The sequence below is a fragment of the Tachypleus tridentatus genome, chromosome 13 (assembly GCF_004210375.1).
Source record: "Tachypleus tridentatus isolate NWPU-2018 chromosome 13, ASM421037v1, whole genome shotgun sequence".
Lineage (NCBI taxonomy): Eukaryota > Metazoa > Arthropoda > Merostomata > Xiphosura > Limulidae > Tachypleus > Tachypleus tridentatus.
In genome coordinates this window covers 263,189,296-263,210,028 of record NC_134837.1, presented here as the reverse complement: position 1 = coordinate 263,210,028, position 20,733 = coordinate 263,189,296, and the positions used below count along the sequence as shown (strand labels likewise).

The window sequence follows — 20,733 nt, the reverse complement described above, 5'->3', positions numbered from 1 at the left end:
AAAAAAAAAAAAATAAAAAAAAAAAAAAAAAAAACAAAAATTGAAAAGCAAATACCCTGGTAAACAAACTGTTTTTCACAACCAATTGTTAATTATAAAGGTCTGTCAATTATGAAAACAATTAACAGTATAAAACCAGACAGGCAACCTATTTTTCACAACAGAACTTTATAGATGAGTAAATTTAACAATAGACAGCTTGCTAGACATGGCACAGAGGAAAGCAACTGAGTATTTATTTGCCACAATACAACAAAAAGTGCCAGTGATCTACTTCCATGTTTATATGGATATTGCTTTGAACTTTTAGTTATCTACCTTTTCTATCCAAGTGGGATGATGATACTGTCTGGTTTCAAGAGTGAAATATACCTAAAAGTAGTGACTAGCAACCATAATATGTGAATCTTCAAGATTTAGTAGTTGAATGAAAACACACTACTGGTGATGACTGGGGATCAAAATTATTTAATAAAGGTTCTTCTTCACTTGTTTATAATAAATATACACACACAAACACATATATATTGTGTTTAGCTGAAGATTCCACACACATACAACTTAAAATTAGAGTTGTAACATTTAAAAAACAGTAAGTTGTTGACACGTCTTTTAACAAACAGTACAGACTTCATACTTTACAGTTTTAAGTGCAGTGTTAGTATAAGTTTATATAACTTATAAACTACAGCATCAAATAAAGTGATAAAGTTTTGTGACATCAAATGATATTCTGAATGACTGAGCTGATATACAATATTTATATTCAATATTTCTCTAGATATAACCTGAATTGATATTTGTCCTATCACCAGCAACACAGATTGTAGATGTAAACTCCCAACACAAGCAAAACTTTTTGTCCCTTAAAAATACAAATCTGGGAAATGGTGAAAGTTTCTAACAGAACTGGAGTTAAAGTTCAAACTACACCTAACTTTCCTATATATTCTCATGATGAAACATCATCACCACCCATTTTTTGAAAATTAAAATTTAAAATAATGGATAAAAAGGTCAAATCAAGACAATATACGGATATTACTCTGAAAAGAGCCTGAGTACTGTGGGATACTCTGGCCCAAAGTCTACACAACAACAAATTCTAACTAGTAGACGACACGAAAGTTAGCGATGGAGGAAAAGGTCTTGTGGACCTGACCCTTCTGGGTATTCAAAAATTAACATACCCAAATACCCATAAAGAAGAAGCGAAGCGAACAAAATCTTTTCTCTAAATTAAGTTGTTAAATGTGCCATTTACAGCCAGGTGGTTAAAGCACTTGAATTGTAACCTGCTGGTCGAGGTTCGTATCCCTGTCACACTAAACATGGGCGCCCTTCAGCGATGGGTCAATCCTCCAAATTTGTTGGCAAACCCCAGTAGCCCAAGAGTTTGTGGTGATGAGTAGCTTCCCTCCTTCTAGTCTAACACTGCTAAATTAGGGACGGGTAGCACAGATAGCCCTCGAGTAGCTTTGTGCGAAATTTCAAAAAACAAAACAAACAAATAATTAAAACCAAAACAACTTTAATAAAGTTTAAATTCACAAGCTTGTGTTATTCAACAATTTAACATGTTGACGATTTTAAACGATGTGTAATTCAAAAATTTACATTTTCATTTTAGACAATGTGTAATTCAATAATTAGATGTTTGTTGATTTTAAAATATGTACTTTGTAGCACTATTTGACATTTTGATTATTTTAAACAATTGTAATTTAACAATTTAACGATTTCGAACTGTGTATAGTTCAACAATTTGACATTTTGACGATTTCAAACAATGTGTTATTCAACAACTTGGCATTTTGATTAATTTAAACAATGTAATTCAACAACTTGACATTTTGACGATTTCAAACAATTGTAATTCAACAATTTAACATTTTAACGATTTCATACTGTGTGTAATTCAACAATTTGACATTTTGATGATTTCAAACAATATGTAATTCAACAATTTGACATTTTAATGAATTTAAACAATGTGTATTTCAACAATTTGACATTTTGACGATTTAAAACAATGTGTAATTTAACAATTTGACATTTTGATCTCAGAACGGCTGGAATGGGTATTAACACTTTTACTGATAAGGAGAGAACAACGTTTCGACCTTCCTAGATCACCTTCAGGTTAAAAAAAAAAAAAAAAAAAGAGAGTCTGAATGTGACCGTTGATCGACACATGTTTTAGAGACGAAGTAGAAACAGGTAATGGAATTGTAGGCGCTGCAGTTGGATGTTAGTATATGGTATGAAGGCGTTCCTTTATATTGTTTAATTTTAGGTTTAGTTGTTGCATGAGTAGAGTTGCTTTGATCTTGCTTTTCTTTATATTTGTTTCCCTACTTAATATCTGGGTGTTTTTATGGTTATGTTGGGTTTATTTGATTTGCAGTGTTCAAAAACGTGTGAAGGTGTTTTTTGTTGTTGTTTTTTGAACCTAGTTTCCATTTTTCTGCTTGCTTCTCTGATATAAAAGTTGTGACAGTTGTTGCATTGTATTTGATAAACAATGTTGGTGTTGTGTTTGTTAGTGTAATTTTTATACAGTATAGACTTTAACTTTGAATCTGATTTTTGAATAAATTTGGTGTTTACTGGAATATTGTATTTTAAGTTTTTCCCAGATGTTGGTTATTTTTCGCTGATGTCGGAACAGATGGTATGTAGCAGTGTAAGGTTTTGTAATCTGTTGTATCTTGGGATTTATTGTTGTTGTCCAGGTGTGTGCGTATAATATTTTCCACGGTTTTTTGAGGAAATTTGTTGATGTTGATGAAGTGTTGTTTTATTTTGTTAATTTCATCGTTAATTTATCGGTGAACATTGTTTTGTGGCTGTGTTTATTTGCTTTCTTAATATGTTGAGTTATTGTTTTGTTTCATATGCTGAGTCTCAGGGAAAATGTGAAATACAGTGTGGGTGATTTTTCCGTGGATTTCTGTTTTGAATTGTGTATCAGTTCTAGGAATTTTGAGGTAAAGAAATATTATTTGATTACTTTTTTCCTGTTCACAGATGAACTTAATGTTGGGGTGTATGGAGTTAACATGATTGAAAAAATAAGTATCTGTTCTGTATATGTGAATCCAGTAATTGTATCATCAACATACCTGTACCAGTATAGTGGTAGGTGTAAGTCTGATTCGACAGATTGAGATTCAATCTGTAACAAAATGGTAGCTAGAACTGGTGACACGGAATTTCATACTTAAAACCATTACAAGTACCCATATCAGCAGTTCTAAGATACATTTTTATTTGACACCAATAAGTAATTATATTACCACTCGTAAAACAAGGATATCAACTTTTTAGTGCAGTATTAGGGTTAGCATTTTGAGAAGAAAAATATAAACGCATTTAAAGTCTTCAACAATATATACATACCTATATTATCAATACAGCTGCTATGGGTATTAAAATATTAAGATGACCTAAGATAGTCGAAACGTTGACATCTGTTACATTTTAGTAAAAGTTTTAATACCTAAACCATCGGTATTGAGATACAATTTTACTTCAAGTAGGCTTCTCTTTATCACAAAGTATAGATATCTTTTGAACATTAACAAATATCGCACAATAAACATGTTTTCACACAGTACAGAAAAAATATTATATTGAATGTAAATTACCTTAGCCTTGATATAGCTTAAAATCAATTTTAGTATTCGAATCTCCAAACAGCAATATATATATATATATATGTAAATGTAAAGTTAAAATTATCAAGTTTATAGTCTTTACTTAAACGGGCCCCGCTGGTACAGCAGTAAGTCTACAGATTAACAACGCTAAAATCAAGAGTTCGATTCTCTCGGTAGACTCCAGCAAATAGCCCGATCTGACTTTCCTATAAGAAAACGTACGCATATTGATACATTATATAAACGCAGAGTGCAGCCTCTATAACATTGCAGAAAATAAATAGTGCAGCAAGCTTGCCACAGTTACTTGAAAACCACATAAACAAGTACGAATCCTGTTGAGGGACAAGTAATGTCAAAGAAAAGAATTCCAAGTGACCTTAGATTACAACTACCTAACGATGCTGAGAATATGCTATATGGCTTTATAGGAATATAGTGAATTTACTATCACCATGCAGACCTTAGTACTACATAATAACGATGAGATTGTGTCTTTATTGATATATATAAAATTTATTATCATAAGGTAGACCTTAATACTACTTAATGATGCCGAGAATGTGGCATTATTGATATATACTGACTGAATTTACTGTCATCAGGTAGTCCTTACTATGATTTAATGTTTCTGAGAATATTGCTTTATTGATATATTAGGCCTGAATTTAATGTCATCAGGTAGGCCTTAGAACCAGCTAATGATGCTGAGAATGTCACTTTAATAATAAATAATGAATTTACTGTCATCAGGTAAATCTTAGTACTTCGTAAAGCTGACCATAATGTGGCTTTAGTGATAAATATTGAATTCACTGTCATCATGGAGATCTTAGTAGCAACTAGTAATTCAGAGAATGTGACTTTAATATATACTGAAATTACTGTTTTCAAGTAGACCTTAGTACTTCTTAATGATGCTGAAAATGTGGCTTTATTGATATATACTGACTGAATTTACTGTCATCATGTGAACCTTAGTCCTAACTAATAATGCTGAGAATGTGACTTTATTGATATATTCAGTATTTACTGTCATCATGTGGACTTTATTACTACCTAATAGTGCTGAGACTGTGACTTTATTGATATATTCTGTATTTACTGTCATTAGGTAGACCTTAGTACTACCTAATGTTCTGTCTTTCAATTAAAAAATATTTATTATAAAACTTATCTCTGAAAGATACATCCAAGTATTCAACAAACTGTAATGTAAAAATCCCTTAAATTCTAATGGATGTGTTGAGCTTGGGTTATGTTTTAATTGTGTAACCTTCAGAAATGAAATAATTCATTGTTTTACATAATGACTCACCTTTTTGAAAGGGGAGTATTTTATCGAGGTTTTGTCTTTCTTAGCTTGTTAAAACCAGAACAAATAATTTATTATTTCTTTTCAGTTTGTCTTTTCTTTAAAGTATTTGAATTCTGTACTTTCAAAGTACACCTGGTGAATCATTCATAAGTCTGAGAGATTTTGACACCAAAAATCAGGTTTCGATATACCTAATAGCCTATTGTGTAGCCTAATAACAAGTAAATAAACAAGCTGTTTTAGGAAAATTCTAGCTGGTTCGCTAAGTATGATATATATCTGCTAGGCCTAATTGCATGTTAGTTAAGAGAACGTCAGTCTGAAAGACAACGAAGACGTTCTTGGAACTTCCTGAAGACGGATCTGGAGAGACCTTCAATGAACGTTTTCCTTTCCTGAACTTAACAACCATATCTTTCATGAGCTGCATGGTTCTTTTGAAGATAAAGTGAGGGAAATGCCTAGCCACAGACTAAGTTGACCTCGGGATTCCTCAACACGTCCTGGGTCTAGCATGAATATACAAGTGAAGGTTAGAGCTTCATTGGTATTAGAGGGAAAATAAATCTTGGAAACAGAGTATATCAACATAATTTGGTAAAATACTTGAAACCACACACCATAAACATGTTTTCACCAAGCCACTTTTAACAAAACCACATATTATACAAACAAATATTACAAAAAAAATATGATATTTGATTATTCTTCCATAGTAGGAAGTGCATTAGTTCTCACAGACAAAGCTCCTGAGAGTACAGATAATCTGTAAATGATGCTTCTAAAGTTACACTGTGGTTGACCTGTAATTCTTGCTTCTAAGTGTTACACTGAGTTAACCTGTAATTGTTACACTGTGTTAACCTGTAATTGTTGCTTGTAAGTGCTATACTCTGATTAACCTGTAATTGTTGCTTCAAAGTGTTACACTGAGTTAACCTGTAATTGTTCTTTCTAAACGTTACACTGTGTTAACTTGTAATTGTTGCTTCTAAATGTTACACTGTGGTTAACCTGTAATTGATACTTCTAAATGTTACACTGTGTTAACCTGTAACTGTTGCTTTTAAACATTACACTCTGATTAACCTGTAGTTGTTGCTTCTAAATGTTGCACTGTGTTTAATCTGTAATTGTTGCTTCTTCATGTTACACTGTGATTGACCTGTAATTGTTGCTTCTAAATGTTACATTGTGATTAACCTGTAATTGATGCTTGTAAATGTTACATCGTGATTAACCTGTAATTGTGCTTTATAAATGTTACACTGTGGTTAACCTGTAATTGTTCCTTCTAAATGTTACACTGTGGTTAACCTGTAATTAATACTTCTAAATGTTACACTGTGTTAACCTGTAACTGTTGCTTTTAAACATTACACTCTGATTAACCTGTAGTTGTTGCTTCTAAATGTTGCACTGTGTTTAATCTGTAATTGTTGCTTCTTCATGTTACACTGTGATTGACCTGTAATTGTTGCTTCTAAATGTTACATTGTGATTAACCTGTAATTGATGCTTGTAAATGTTACATCGTGATTAACCTGTAATTGTGCTTTATAAATGTTACGCTGTGATTAACCTGTAATTGTTAATTCTAAATATTAATCATCTTTATTAAAATAGAGAAATGATTTCTTAAGATTTTACCCTGTTAATTTGCACCATAACTCATGTATTAAGAAGTTTATTTCTACATCTAATAAGACCTTGAAATGTAGCATCAAACACCTACCTCGTATTTAGGGTTACTGGTATAGACAATTCTTTCTTAGTTTGAATATAGACAAATACTCTTGCTAATACTCTCCATAACTTGATTCTAGGAAAAAGATTTATACAGTTACCAACAGGTGTAGTACAAAACAATTCTTCAAAATTATATTAATTTTAAATGAAGTTCGCACACATTACTTGGAACGAAATATTATTTCATTCTGATGCATGTTTAATTATCACAAACTAATAACAGATAAATGGATAACTGGAGTTTACACTTTTCCAAACTTAATTTAGTATTCAATATTTCAACCTTAATTATTTCCTGGGATTTCAATAAAAATTGCATGAAACACTAGGAGGTAATGATTTACTTGTTTATTTTATCTGTTTTGAATTTCGCGCAAAGCTACACGAGTACTATCTGCGCTACCCGTCCCTAAGACTAGAGGGAAGACAGTTAGTAATCACCACCCACCGCCACCTCTTGGCTACTCTTTTACCAACGAATAGTAGGATTGACCATAACATTATAATGCTCCCACAACTGAAAGAGCGAATATGTTTGGTGCGATCGGGATTCGAACCCGCGACCCTCAGATTACAGGTTACACCTTAACTCACCTGGCCCGTGATTTACCTACATTTAATCAGTTTACGTTGCATCTAAATAGTTACTAGTTTTAGTCCACGACTGATAAAAATATCTAAGTTTTAGCTCGTTGCTGATTCAAACAAATTTAATATCTATGAAGGGTGGACGAGGTCAATTTTAGTGGCTACGAAGGGTGTCAAGATCAATTTATGTTTATGCGAAGTGTGTCAAGTGAGTTTTACTTTCTACGAAGGTGGCAAGGCTTATTTTAATTTCCATATGTCTAGGCCAATTTTAGTTTCTACGAAAGGTGGGCGTGGTCAATTTCAGTTTCACTGAAGGGTGAGCGTGGTCAGTTTCAGACCATATATTTTACACACGTGTCCTTCAAAAAACGCAAAACCCGTTAGAGCCTAACTACGTATTGTATTTTGTTGATGTTTTGTTTACTTGTGTTTATATAAAAAATACTAAGAATACCCATAATTCTGTTCTACACGCCGCGAAAGGTCTCGAGAAAAGTTTCGTTAAAAGTGAATTATTATATTGTTAAAATTCTTGGATACATTTTACTTCAAACAAAGACATTTTATATGTTAACATCAGTGCATAAGTGCATAAAATTATATTATTCAATAATTACATTTCCGGATTAATTTTTCATTAAATAAAAACGTTTCTCTTCTATAAATTCGTTTACAGAATCTTAAAATGGCAGTTATCTCGATTTGAACTTTATGCATTTATCTGGATATCTTTTACACCACTAGTAAACACAGATAATTATTTTAAATAAATTTTGTTTTGTATAAACTGTAGAACACACTTACCCTGAACGACTCTTTTTCTATATTGGAAGAAAATAATACACAAATAATGAGTTCATAATTACAAAAAACAATAATATCCAAGAAATATTCTACTCAATTTGCAAATAATTAGCCACCAACTATATTTACTTCTATGTTATTTCCCTCTGCGAAGCTTCTAAACAATAAGTGATTTGTAACTTTTAATCTTAAATGCAACATTTATAAGATAAGTATCTGAAATATTACTATAGTACAAAACAAGTGTCATGAAAACCTGTAAACTAAGTAATTTAAGTAGCATTAATAATGTTTCTTGAAATAAAAATTTGGAATATGCAGTCAATATTACAAATATATCTCGCAGATAATTTGTTTTAGCTGTTATTCTATTAATTTTGATTAAAACGACTAATATTGTTTTCACTATAGAATAAAGAATGTTAATCTATATTTTAACATTTTTTTCATAGAACGAGAAATATATCAATCTATATTTAACATTCTACCATAGAATAAAGATTGTATTTATCAATAGTAAGAAATGTCACTTCACACAACATTTGCAAAGAATGTACTTTTAGAGTAGAATGGAGCTTGCACACTTTTGATATTTATGTAATTTTTTAAACTACTTATGGTTAATAGTGTGAACCATCTGCTGTTAAGACAGCAGTAAGTGTTTGGATTTATAATATTAAAATCAGTGGTACAATGTCCTTTGACAGACATAGCAAATAGCACAATGTGGTTTGGTTATAATAAAACGAACACTCTCCGTCAATATGAGTTATGGTGTCTTGATAACACTCACAGAAACTATTAATTATACAATTCCTAGGTCTATCTTTTTCCATATACTATTCATTTTATTTGGGACATAGATTTAATAAGGATGTTCATAAATACTAGTATTTACTTACCTTCAGTTCCTTCCTTATGTTAGCACAGTGGTACTACAATAATAGTGTTCTTTACTTACAATCAGTACTTTCCTGAAGGAAGCATGGTACTACTACATAAATACATTTCTTTACTTACCATCACTATAATCCTCAAGATAGTAGGGTGGTACTACATAAATGCCGTTTTTTACTTACCATCAGTACCTTCCTTAAGTTAGCAGGGTTGTACTAGACAAATACTGTTCTTTACTTACTTTCAGTACCTTCCTTACGTTAGCACGGTGGAACAACATTATAACTGTTCTTTACATACCATCAGTACACTCCTCAAGATAGCAGGGTGGTACTACATAAATACCATTCTTTACTTACCATCAGTACCTTCTTTATGTTAGCAGGGTGGTACAAGATAAATACTGTTCTTTACTTACCATCAGTACCTTCTTTAAGTTAGCAGGGTGGTACTAGATAAATACTGTTCTTCACTTACCATCAGTACCTTCTTTAAGTTAGCAGGGTGGTACTAGATAAATACTGTTCTTTACTTATTATCAGTACCTTCCTTAAGGTAGCAGGGTTGTACACATAAATACTGTTTTTTTACCCTCCTTCAGTAGGTTCCTTAAGATGGTAAGGTTGTACTACTAAATACTGTTCTTTTCTTACCATCATTAGCTTCTTTAAGGTGGCAGGGTGGTACTCGATCAGGTAAATTAATTGTTGGGTCCCCACATCCACATGTTTCATTACTTAAAAGTTGTAAATATTTCTGGAAGCATTGCTGGTTAAGAAAAGAGAAAATACATTATAATAAAAGATAAAATAGTTTATACAATTATACAGTTACATTGTGTTTATACAGCTCAGCACTAAGATCTATTGTTTATAGTGATAATTTAAGGTTTGATCCCTAAAGAGAACAAAGACGTGAAAGCTCATTGAGCAACGTTGTTGAATTTATGAAATAAAACAAGTTTTATTATACATATATAGAAAGCATTTGAGAGTTTTGGCAGCTCATGTGATAATAAACAGTCCTCGTATTTAACTGGAAAGTGATTGATCCCAGCTGGTCAAAGTAGTTATTGTAAATAATTTTAAGATCTCCAAATAGTGTCATGAACAAAGTATCACGTAGATGGTGGAAGGTGAGATGTGAGGAACAAGGTTCAGCAGATTATTGTAGGGGTACCACAAAGTACCATGAGTAGATTATTGTTTGGAGGAGTTTAGGTACCACGAAGTACCTTGAGTAGATTATTGTTTGGAGGAGTTTAGGTACCACGAAGTACCTTGAGTAGATTATTGTTTGGAGGAGTTCAGGTACCATAAAGTACCATGAGTAGATTATTGTTTGGAGGAGTTCAGGTACCATAAAGTACCATAAGTAGATTATTGTTTCGATGAGTTTAGGTACCACGAAGTACCATGAGTAGATTGTTTGAGGAGTTTAGGTACCACAAAGTACCTTGAGTAGATTATTGTTTGGAGGAGTTTAGGTACCACGAAGTACCTTGAGTAGATTATTGTTTGGAGGAGTTCAGGTACCATAAAGTACCATGAGTAGATTATTGTTGGGATGAGATCAGGTGCTAAGGTCAAATTTCTTGGCTATAAATGAAAGTGGTTAGTGGTTGGTCTTTATATAGATGCAGCACTGCATCACTCGGGGTAATAGATGATATATGGTATACAAAAAGGCTCCACAACTATTAAACTCTCCTAACCTGTAAATAAGTAAGTATAAGAAACAGCTGACTGTCACTAATAACAAATTAAGGAAAGTACATTAAATTACTTAAAGAACACAGAAATTTCAGATTTGTCACAATAATATTTATGTCGAAATACTTTAATGGATGAAAGTTATTAAATCGGTAACTAGTAATTATGATAGAAATCAAGTTGTCTATAATATATAAATATTCTTAAGAAACTTTAATTTACATAATTCACTAAAATGCATATAATAGATAATTAATCAATAATGTATCACGACATTAACAATACGCCGTTATTCATCGCTCAGTGACTAGTATAGTGTGGATCCAAAGACCAAAAATTTGGGCCCTGCTGATGCAAAATTGAGCTTTAAATTTTCTGAATTCGGTTATGATTAGAAGTAAAAGTTAAATCCTACGTTTAAATTGGTGTACTTACTAACTGCCTTCCCTTTAATTTATCGGGTCTAGCATGGCCAGGTGGGTTAAGGCGTTCGAGTCGTAATCGGAGGGTCGAGGGTTCGAATCCCTGTCACACTAAAAATGCTCGCCCTTTCAGCCGTGAGAGCCTTATGATGTTACGGTCAATCCCACTATTCGTTAGTAAAAGAGTAACCCAAGAGTTGGTGGTTGGTGATAATGACTAGCTGTCTTCCCTCTAGTAATACAGTGCTAAAGTAGGGGCTGCTAGCGCAGATAGCACTCCTGTAGCTTTGTACAAAATTAAAAAACAACAGTGTTAATCGATTGACTCAGTATTAATAATGACAAGCGGAGGTAGCCCGATGGTCAAACAAACAAACGAAACTCTTCAACACTGGATATCCCAGTCTAGAAACTCCTCAGTGTTAACTTTTTTTTTCAGTCTTTTCAAATGGAATTCATTTACTACTGTCGCTATTAATGGAAAAATAAACAGTATACATATTTATAATTAATTTAGTTAAAATATTCAGGATAATGATCGTGTGTGTGTGTATTTGTAGTTAAGTACAAAGCTATGCATGTGGTGTCTATGTTGTATAGGTTTACAACAGTGCATCTAGGAACAGTAATATATAATCAGCCAAAATACATGGGATAAGATTGAATTAAAACATGTTAAAATATAAAGGTTAAGACTGAATTAAAACTATAAATACACAGGTTGAGGTTGAATTAAAACATGTTAAAATACAGAGGTTAAGGTTGAATTAAAACATGTTAAAATACAAAGGTTAAGACTGAATTAAGACTATAAATACACAGGTTAAGGTTGAATTAAAACATGTCAAAATACAGAGGTTGAGATTGAATTAAAACACGGTAAAATACAGAGGTTCAGGTTGAATTAAAACATTTTAAAATACAAAGGTTAAAACTGAATTAAGACGATAAATACACAGGTTAAGGTTGAATTAAAACGTGTTAAAATATAAAGGTTAAGGTTGAAATTAAACATGTTAAAATGCAAAGGTTAAGGTTGAATTAAAACACATTAAGTTTTGATTGAAAACTGAACAAAACAAAAAATCCTATTATTAAAAGCACGTGTCTTTATCACGTGACATATCTTTCTTGTGACGTACTATTCCGTTACGTCACTAACCTTCTTGTTGTAAGCACCTGGTTCGTTTTTGTCATCTTTGTAACATCCAGCACTGTATGGCTCTGGTAAACGATGAAAGTCCACCTAATTCAATAAGAAAAATAGAAGCTATTAACACAATTGTTGTAAGAACGAAAACAGCTATTAGCACTATTGTTACAATAGTACCAGCTATAAACACTGTTGTTGTTACTGTAGTATCAACTATTAGCATTCTTGTTACAATAATACCAGCTATTAATGTTCTTGTAATTACAATAGTACCAACTATTAACATTCTTCTAAGAATAGTAGCAGCTATCAATACTATTGTTATTACAATAACGCCATCTATATATTATTAACATTCTTATGACAATAATTACAGGTATCAACACTCTTGTTACAACAGTGCCAGCTACCAAGACTATTCTTATTGCAATAATACCAGCTATGAACATTTTTCTTTCAATAATGCCAGCTATAAAATTCTTTTATTACAATATTACCAGCTGTTAACATTCTTGTTACAACAGCACCAGCTATTAAAAGAAAAAAAAATATAAACAAAATTGTTACATTAAGGTTAGCTGTTAACATTATTTTTACAATAACTAATTGTAAATACTATTTTTCTAATAAGAATATCTGTTACATCTCTTACTACAATAAGACCACCTATTAACACTTATTAAAATAAGACAACCTATTAACATTATTCTTGCAATAAGGTTACCTATTGATGTTATTATTACAGGAAGACTACCTATTAATACTATTGTCACAATTAGACTACCTATTCACACTATTGTTGCAATAAGATTACCTATTGACACCATTGTTACAATAAACCTACCTTTTAATACTATTGCTACAAGAATACTACTTTTCAATGCTATTGTTACAATAAGACTACTTATTAATGCTATTGTTACAGTAGGACTACCTATTCACACTATTGTTACAATAAAATTACAAACTGATACGTTGTTACAATAAGTCTACCTTTTAAAACTATTGTCAGAACAATACTACTTATTAACACTGTTACTACAGTACGACTACCTACTAACACTGTTCTCATAATAAGAACACCTACTAACACTGATGTTAAAATAATACAACCTACAGGAATTATTCTTACAATAAATCTAACTTTTAACACTGTTGTTGTAAGAATACTACTTTTTTGACACTGTTCTTACAATAAGCCTACCTACTGACACTATTGTTCACGTAAGACTACATATTGACACTATTGTTATAATAAGTCTACCTGTTAATCCTATTGTCACAACAATACTTTTTATTGACACTTGTTACAATAACACTACATACTGACACTGTGGTTAAAATAAGACTACCTACTTACACTGTTGTCAAAATAAAACTACCTATTAATACTGTTGTTACAATAAGTCTACATTTTAATACTTTGTTACAATAAGTCTACCTGTTGACATTATTGTTACAATAAGACTACCTATTAATACCAATGTTACAATAACTCTTCCTTTTAATACTATAATTACAACAACATAAATTATTAATACTGTTTTTTATAGTTTGTTTAGGCAGCGTATTCATGATGAAACTTCGTAGAATGTACAGCAAATACATGTTGTGGAACACAAGTGTAGAGGACGACGTTTCGAAAGTCTTCCGCCTTTTGTATTCTTATGAAACGTCGTCCACTACACTCGTGTCTCCGAACAGGCAGTTATTGCCCATTCAACAAACTTTCAAATTAACACTTTTTGTCACAACAAGACTACCTACTGACACTGTTGTAAAAATAAGACTACCTGTTGGCACTATTCTTACAATAAGTCTACTTTTAATACTATTGTTACAACAATATTACTCACTAACACTTTTGTTACAATAAAACTACCTACTAAAACTGTTGTTAAAATAAGAGTACCTACTGACACTGGTGTTAAAATAAGACAACCTATCGACATTATTGTAACAAAAAAACCTTCCTTTTTATAATATTGTTACAACAATGCTACCTATTGTCACTGTTGTTACAATAAGACTGCCAACTGACAATGTTGTTACAACAATATTACTTATTGATACTGTTGTTACAATAAGACTACCTACTAACACTATTGTTAAAATAGATTAAATATTGATACTATTGTTACAATGAGTCTACTTTTTAATACTATTGTTACAACCAGGGCGTAGATTCTGGAGGGGAGGGTATACATCCCCCTTCATTTTAGGTGGGGGGTATGATGCATACAATCATCCCCCCTACAGTTTAGTCTGTTGAATTGTTTTATTGCATCACAGGCCTACAAATTGTGTGTTTGTTCATGTGATTCTCGTGTTTTACCAATCGAATTACATAATTAGGCCTAAATGTAAACTTTTTCAGTAGCCGAAATGTACATCTTTAATACAGGCGTGCTTCTAAGCTTTTTGATCTAAGCGATAGTTTGTATCATGATGTCAGTAGGCCTAAGTATACATGCAAGGCTTGCAAGCACTATCACAGAATCTACCTACGTCTTGTACGTAGTGTAAGATTAAGTAAACTTTTCATCACAACAGATTGAACAGAGCATGAAATTGACAAATATTACTTCCAAGCGTAAACTCCTGTGATCTAGATCTGGCAGGCTATTTGTAGCTTGTAGCTGCATCAATCTTATGTGTACATTGTGCGGCTTTCCTACGCCATTTGTTCTTATGCATGTCTAGCCGGTTTTATTGTCGAACGCCTAACAATCTTTAGCTGCCGAAGTTGCTGACCATACTGTACGTTTAGTGTACAGTTAACGACAGGTTCGGGCCTCTCGGATCCAGACACGCCCTACATCACCCCCTCCGCTCCCTTTAGTCTGAGCCTCGATTTTACAACAGAGCTCATTAGACCTGTGTTTGTGGCCCTCATCAATCCATGAAATTTCAGATTACCACCGCCCTCTAATAAAGTGCTGGTGCTTTATGGTAAAAGAACAATATATTCTCTTTCTCGAGAAACTTGCAATTACTTGTGTTGTAACTAACACACATTATTGTCCCAGCGATATCCAGGCGTTCAGTCGGCTCGGTGGTCACTGTGAGGTTCGCGCGTTCGACTTAAATACATTGTAAAGTTCAGTCCTACTTCCATTCTGTTCTATCTTCGTTCGTTGTATGTTAGAATTTTTCAATAAAGACTGTATTTTAGCTTGTTGAGTTATCTGAGAAACAGTTTCCCATTATGATAAGCAAGCGTCTGAAACTTTCCGATATTAGACAGTTCTGCAAGCTAGTTACTAGTACTACATGTGACAATGTAAGATGCATATAATTCAACAACCTCAAGCAAAGGAATAAAAACTTGTCATACAGAGGAAATACCATGTTCATCAGAGGACGAGTCTGAAAATACTTGTGCAATTATTGTACATCATGAACCGCCAGATAGTTGTGAAACAAGTTTGTGCAGTAATGAAAAATCTGACACACCACAGATACAGTGTGGAAAGCCATATCATCCAGACGCACAACTAATACCACGACAGAAAGCAAAATCTCAAAATATCAACTTCCAGGGCAAGTGGTTTGATCAGTTCCCATGGCTACACTTCGACAATCAGACTTAAAAAGTCATATGCTTTCATTGTGCCAAGGCAGAAAATAGATGCATTTTCACAGGGAAATTGGAGAGGCCAGTGGAGTATACCTTTAGGAGAAGCTCCTGGAAGAGGAAGATCCTGAGTTGACGGCCTACTTATAAAAGAAAACCACATTCACATCACCCCAGGCTCAGAATGAAATAATGGAGATGTTCAGCTATCAAATACTGAGGAACATAGCACACGAAGTGCAGCAAAGTAAAATCTTTGCATGAATGGTTGATGGCACTCAAGATGTTACAGATGCCGAACAGGAAGCAATATGTGTACTATATGTAGATGAGAACCTTGACGTCCATGAGACATTTCTTGGTTTATACAGTGTTTCCAAAACAACTAGTGAAACAATATCCTCGACTATACTTAATGTACTGACTAGACTCAATTTACCACTGTCAGGATTAAGAGCACAAACTTATGATGGAGTCACTAACATGAGTAGTGTGTACAGTGGATGTCAGGCAAAAATAAAAGAGAAGCAACCGTCAGCTTTGTTTCTTCACTGCAGAGCACACAAGGCTAATTTAATAATGCAACATGCAGTTAAAGCTTGTGACTGTGTTCGAGATTCTATCCAGCGGGTACATGAACTTGGTGTCTTGCTTCAGAGGTCAGGAAATACAAAACAATCTTTGAAAATATTGTATCGTCAGACAGCCACAATGGTCCAGTTAAATACGTCCGCCCACTGTGTCCAACAAGCTGGTTGTGCCGCCAGTCTCCAATTACATGTGCTAATGATTACTACAGTGACATTGTTGATTCTTTGTCTGAATTAGCAAATGAAAAATCAGATGTAGCAGTGAAAGTACGAGGTCTGCTGGACAGATTTGACAAAGGAAAAAACAGAGGAAGTGCATTAGAGGAACTAAACCGTGCATTCGAAGCACAATCAGCAACAGTATCTGGCATGATTGAAGCATCTGCAACGACAGTTGAGCAGTTGCGGATATTGCGAACAGAGGAAATTACAACAAGATATTAGATGAAGCTGAGAAAAAGGTAAGTTCCCTAGATCTGATGCCTATTGAACTACCTCGCATTCGCAGACCCCACCCCAGCAGGATTACAGGTGATGGCTCAGCACACCATTCTGCAACAGCTAGAGATTACTACAGAAGCCAATATTATGAATTTGTGGACACAGTCATAGAACATCTGACCACTAGCTTTAATGCAGACAACAATGACTTGAGGCAATATCTAGCACTCGAGAACATGATCACATCTGGCAAGATTGACAACTCGGTTATAAACTTATATCCAGAAATCTCTGCACAACGGCTCGAGTTTCAGTTGCCCATGTTTAAAGGAACAACAAAAGCAGTATCTCTGAAAGGTGCGAAGGATGCTTACTGCAAAATGCATGAAACAAGCCGGCAGATGTTTAGTGAAGTGTTTCTTCTCATGAAAATTTTGCTTGTATGTCCAGTAAGCAGCTGCGAATGTGAACGTGGCTTTTCAGCATTAAGACGGTTGAAGACGGGATTAAGGTCAACTACGTCTCAGTGCCGCCTCAACCATGTGGCAGTTTGTCACACTCAGAAAGATGAGGTCGACAAGATAAATATGGAAGAGCTTATGAAAGAATTCATAAACAGATCATTACAAAGGAGGTCTACGTTTGGGAATATATAGACTAGAGGACTAAATGAATCTTACTTCAATGAAAAGTATGAATAATTATGTGCTACATTGTATTGATGTGTAATTTAAGAATTCGCAAAGACATTTTAATTATTTTTATCAAACAACATGAACAGTTTTTCAGTAGATATAAACTTATCAAGGGTAATTACTAATTTTATTAATATTTGAAAACGTAATTCATACAATGAAAATTATTAGTAACCTTGTAAAGTATAATGGTCATACTGTGCAGTGTGCAGGAATAAATTCATGTGGCAGTTAATTTATGACACATTTGTCTTTATTCTATTAACATTTTGAAAACTGCTCACAACACCTCACTTATACAAACCTACATGGAAACCTTGAAGTATCGTGGCAACAAGATTACTCTGTGACTGCATGTTTACAGCCTTCAGGTTCACGTAATAAGAGATTACCAATTTGCAAATTGAACAGTCCACATAAGTGGTTGCAAAAATCATTCCCTCATCGGGTGTAAAAAATCTACGCCCCTGGTTACAACTATACTACTTATTGGTACAGTTATTACAATAAAACTACCAACTCACACTGTTGTTAAAATATAACTACCTATTCACATTATTGTTACAATAGTCTACATTTTAATACTGTTGTTACAATAAGACTACCTATAAATACTATTGTTACAATAACTTTACATTTTAATACTATTATTACAACAACATAACTTATTAATACTGTTTTTTATAGTTTGTTTAGGCAGCGTATTCATGATGAAACTTCGTAGAATGCACAGCAAATACATGTTGTGGAGACACAAGTGTAGAGGACGATGTTTCGAAAGTCTTCCGCCTTTTGTATTCCCCTTAAGACGCCCCCACAGCTGAAAGGGAGAGTATGTTTGGTGTGACGGAGATTTGAACTTGCGACCCTCAGATTACGAGTCAAGCGCCGGGCCCGGACAGAATGTAGATCGTCTGTTGTGTAGCTTTGTGCTAAATAGAAGTTTTCGTACTACTTACTAGTAATGATTACGAGTCGAGTGTCTTAACCACGTAGCTATGGTGAGCTAAGAAGGTTATGGTAAACAAGAGTCGATAAGCATGGGTAATAATTAAACGGGAAAGCTTTTTGTCCTACACTAGAGGAAGGAGGGCCAGTCAACATTACACCTTCTGCTACGTGGGCTACTTTAATCAAATAGTGTGACTGACTATCACGTTATAACGCCCTCACTGCTGAAAGGGCGAGCATAAAAAGTGATTATATTCGAACTCACAACTCGCAGGTTGCAAAGTGGTTGGCGCGAGGAGAGTGTTAGACAAAAAATATGTCTGTTCACCATTGAAGATTTTATCAGTTTTATTAGGCGTGAAGTTTGAAATGTTTGGACAAAAGCTCTGGAGACTATACGTTTAGATCATCTAGTGCTGTTATTACCGAACACTGGACGTGAGACGCTCAGCAGAGGGACGTGCAGGTCTCGACAACAGCGACTACCCTAAACTAAGTTATAACTTTGTTATGAGGGCCTTTACTCTTGGGCCAAATAACTTAGACGGCCGTGACATTTCTAACAATTAATTTTATTAGTTCTACGTAAAGTTGTTAACTGCCACATCTGATACTGTTTTGGTTTTTTTTTTCAAATTGACTCCCAGTACAAAGGCTAGTTCCAGTTCGCTTATTCTCAGGCCTAACTAGTTAAACGTTAATTCTGACGAACATAAGACCGGCGATTATAATTATCTAAATCACTTAATGGCTCGGCATGATCTGTTGGTTAAGGTACTCGACTCGTAATCGTAGGGTCACGGGTTCGAATCCCGTCACACCAAACATGTTCGCCCTCTCAGTCGTAGGGATGTTATAATGTGACGATCAATATCACTGTTCGTTGGTAAAGGAGTAGCTTAAGAGTTGGCGGTGGGTGGTGATGACTAGCTGCCTTCCCTCTAGTCTTACAGTGGAAAATTAGGGACGGCTAGCGCAAATAGCCTTTGTGCAGCTTTGCGCGAAATTTAAAAATCACTTGATTGTTACATTTAAAGTATGAGGCTCAAAAATCTGTTTCTATGAAATAACATGAAAGTAATACATGAGAGATTACCTGTTCAATCCCCACAGAAAGTGATGTGCCTAGTGCGATGTCTATACCATCATTCTCAATATCAGGCATGGCATGCGGAGAGTGTATTACAAGCCTCAATCGTAAGTCTTCTTCATCCATTGTACTTACCTTTATAGTTTGTACAGCGAACGTAAGAGCTAGACCTATAATAACAAAATCACACTTTGCGTTTTCGTTCTTCTGTGAGTAATTGTAAAGGCACAACATATGATTTGAAGTTTCAACCTGATAAACGTTATGGCTTTCAGTGTTACCAAAACTGAGTTCATGTGTATAATGCTTCATCATTTTTCATTGTAAATACCTCGATATAAATTCCTTCATTAGCTGGACAATACGAAGAAATGAAATAAAAAACTAGACAAAACAATGTTTAAATTTCGACTTATATGGGGCTGAATTTAAATGCTTGAACAGTTTCGGTCCAACTTTCAATAATTGTTAGGTTTGGTTTAGAGACTTGCTGATTCGTTGAAGTTAAAGGAAAACAAAAAGAGTAATAAATTATTAAACATTTTTTTCAGAAGTTAGTATTAAACTTATAATTATCAACGTATCTGTGAATATTTTTGATTTTTGACAATAATTCATATTTCTACTTTAATATCAAAAGTTGACACCTGTTTACCAGATAAAGAAAAAACATGTATTAGAACATAGCAGCCAAAATAAATAAGTAGAAAACTTCTACCTACCAGCCATAGCTCCTGTAGTTTGTATCAGAGAATCACGACCTTTCATTCCACGTTTAGGGTAAAAGGTAAAACAGTTTCCGTACAGAAAACTCCAAAACGTTGTGAAACTTCTGCCATTTATAATATAGACACATATATATATATAGTTAGAAAACGTTATTATTTTACATCAGTATAGATAGATATATCTTGAATTACAGAATAGGAATTACTGATAAATAAATGAACGAAAACTACACAACAAAAAAGTCACAGTTACCAAATATCTGGGACAAACAAAGTGATTAAACAGTATCAAACTTGAAATGAAGGCAGTGAATGAGTTCGAAATATTCTAGGCTTGACATGGCCAGGTGGTT

General features: G+C 33.6%; 1 protein-coding gene and 1 long non-coding RNA gene across 5 annotated transcripts in view; one reads left to right on the top strand and one right to left on the bottom strand.

Annotated features, from left to right (window-relative positions):
* Positions 1-20,733, top strand: part of LOC143239736 (uncharacterized) — a 570,827-nt gene that overhangs the window by 490,709 nt on the left and 59,385 nt on the right. The window lies entirely within an intron of this gene.
* LOC143239585 (FMRFamide-activated amiloride-sensitive sodium channel-like) lies at positions 5,441-19,814 on the bottom strand. Its single transcript, XM_076480787.1, has 6 exons — positions 19,659-19,814; positions 12,318-12,401; positions 9,675-9,789; positions 8,125-8,141; positions 6,716-6,802; positions 5,441-5,489 (listed from the first exon to the last, which is right to left on the bottom strand). Exons 1-5 carry the CDS (start codon positions 19,776-19,778, stop codon positions 6,752-6,754), a joined length of 387 nt encoding a protein of 128 aa, XP_076336902.1. The 5' UTR covers positions 19,779-19,814; the 3' UTR covers positions 5,441-5,489; positions 6,716-6,751.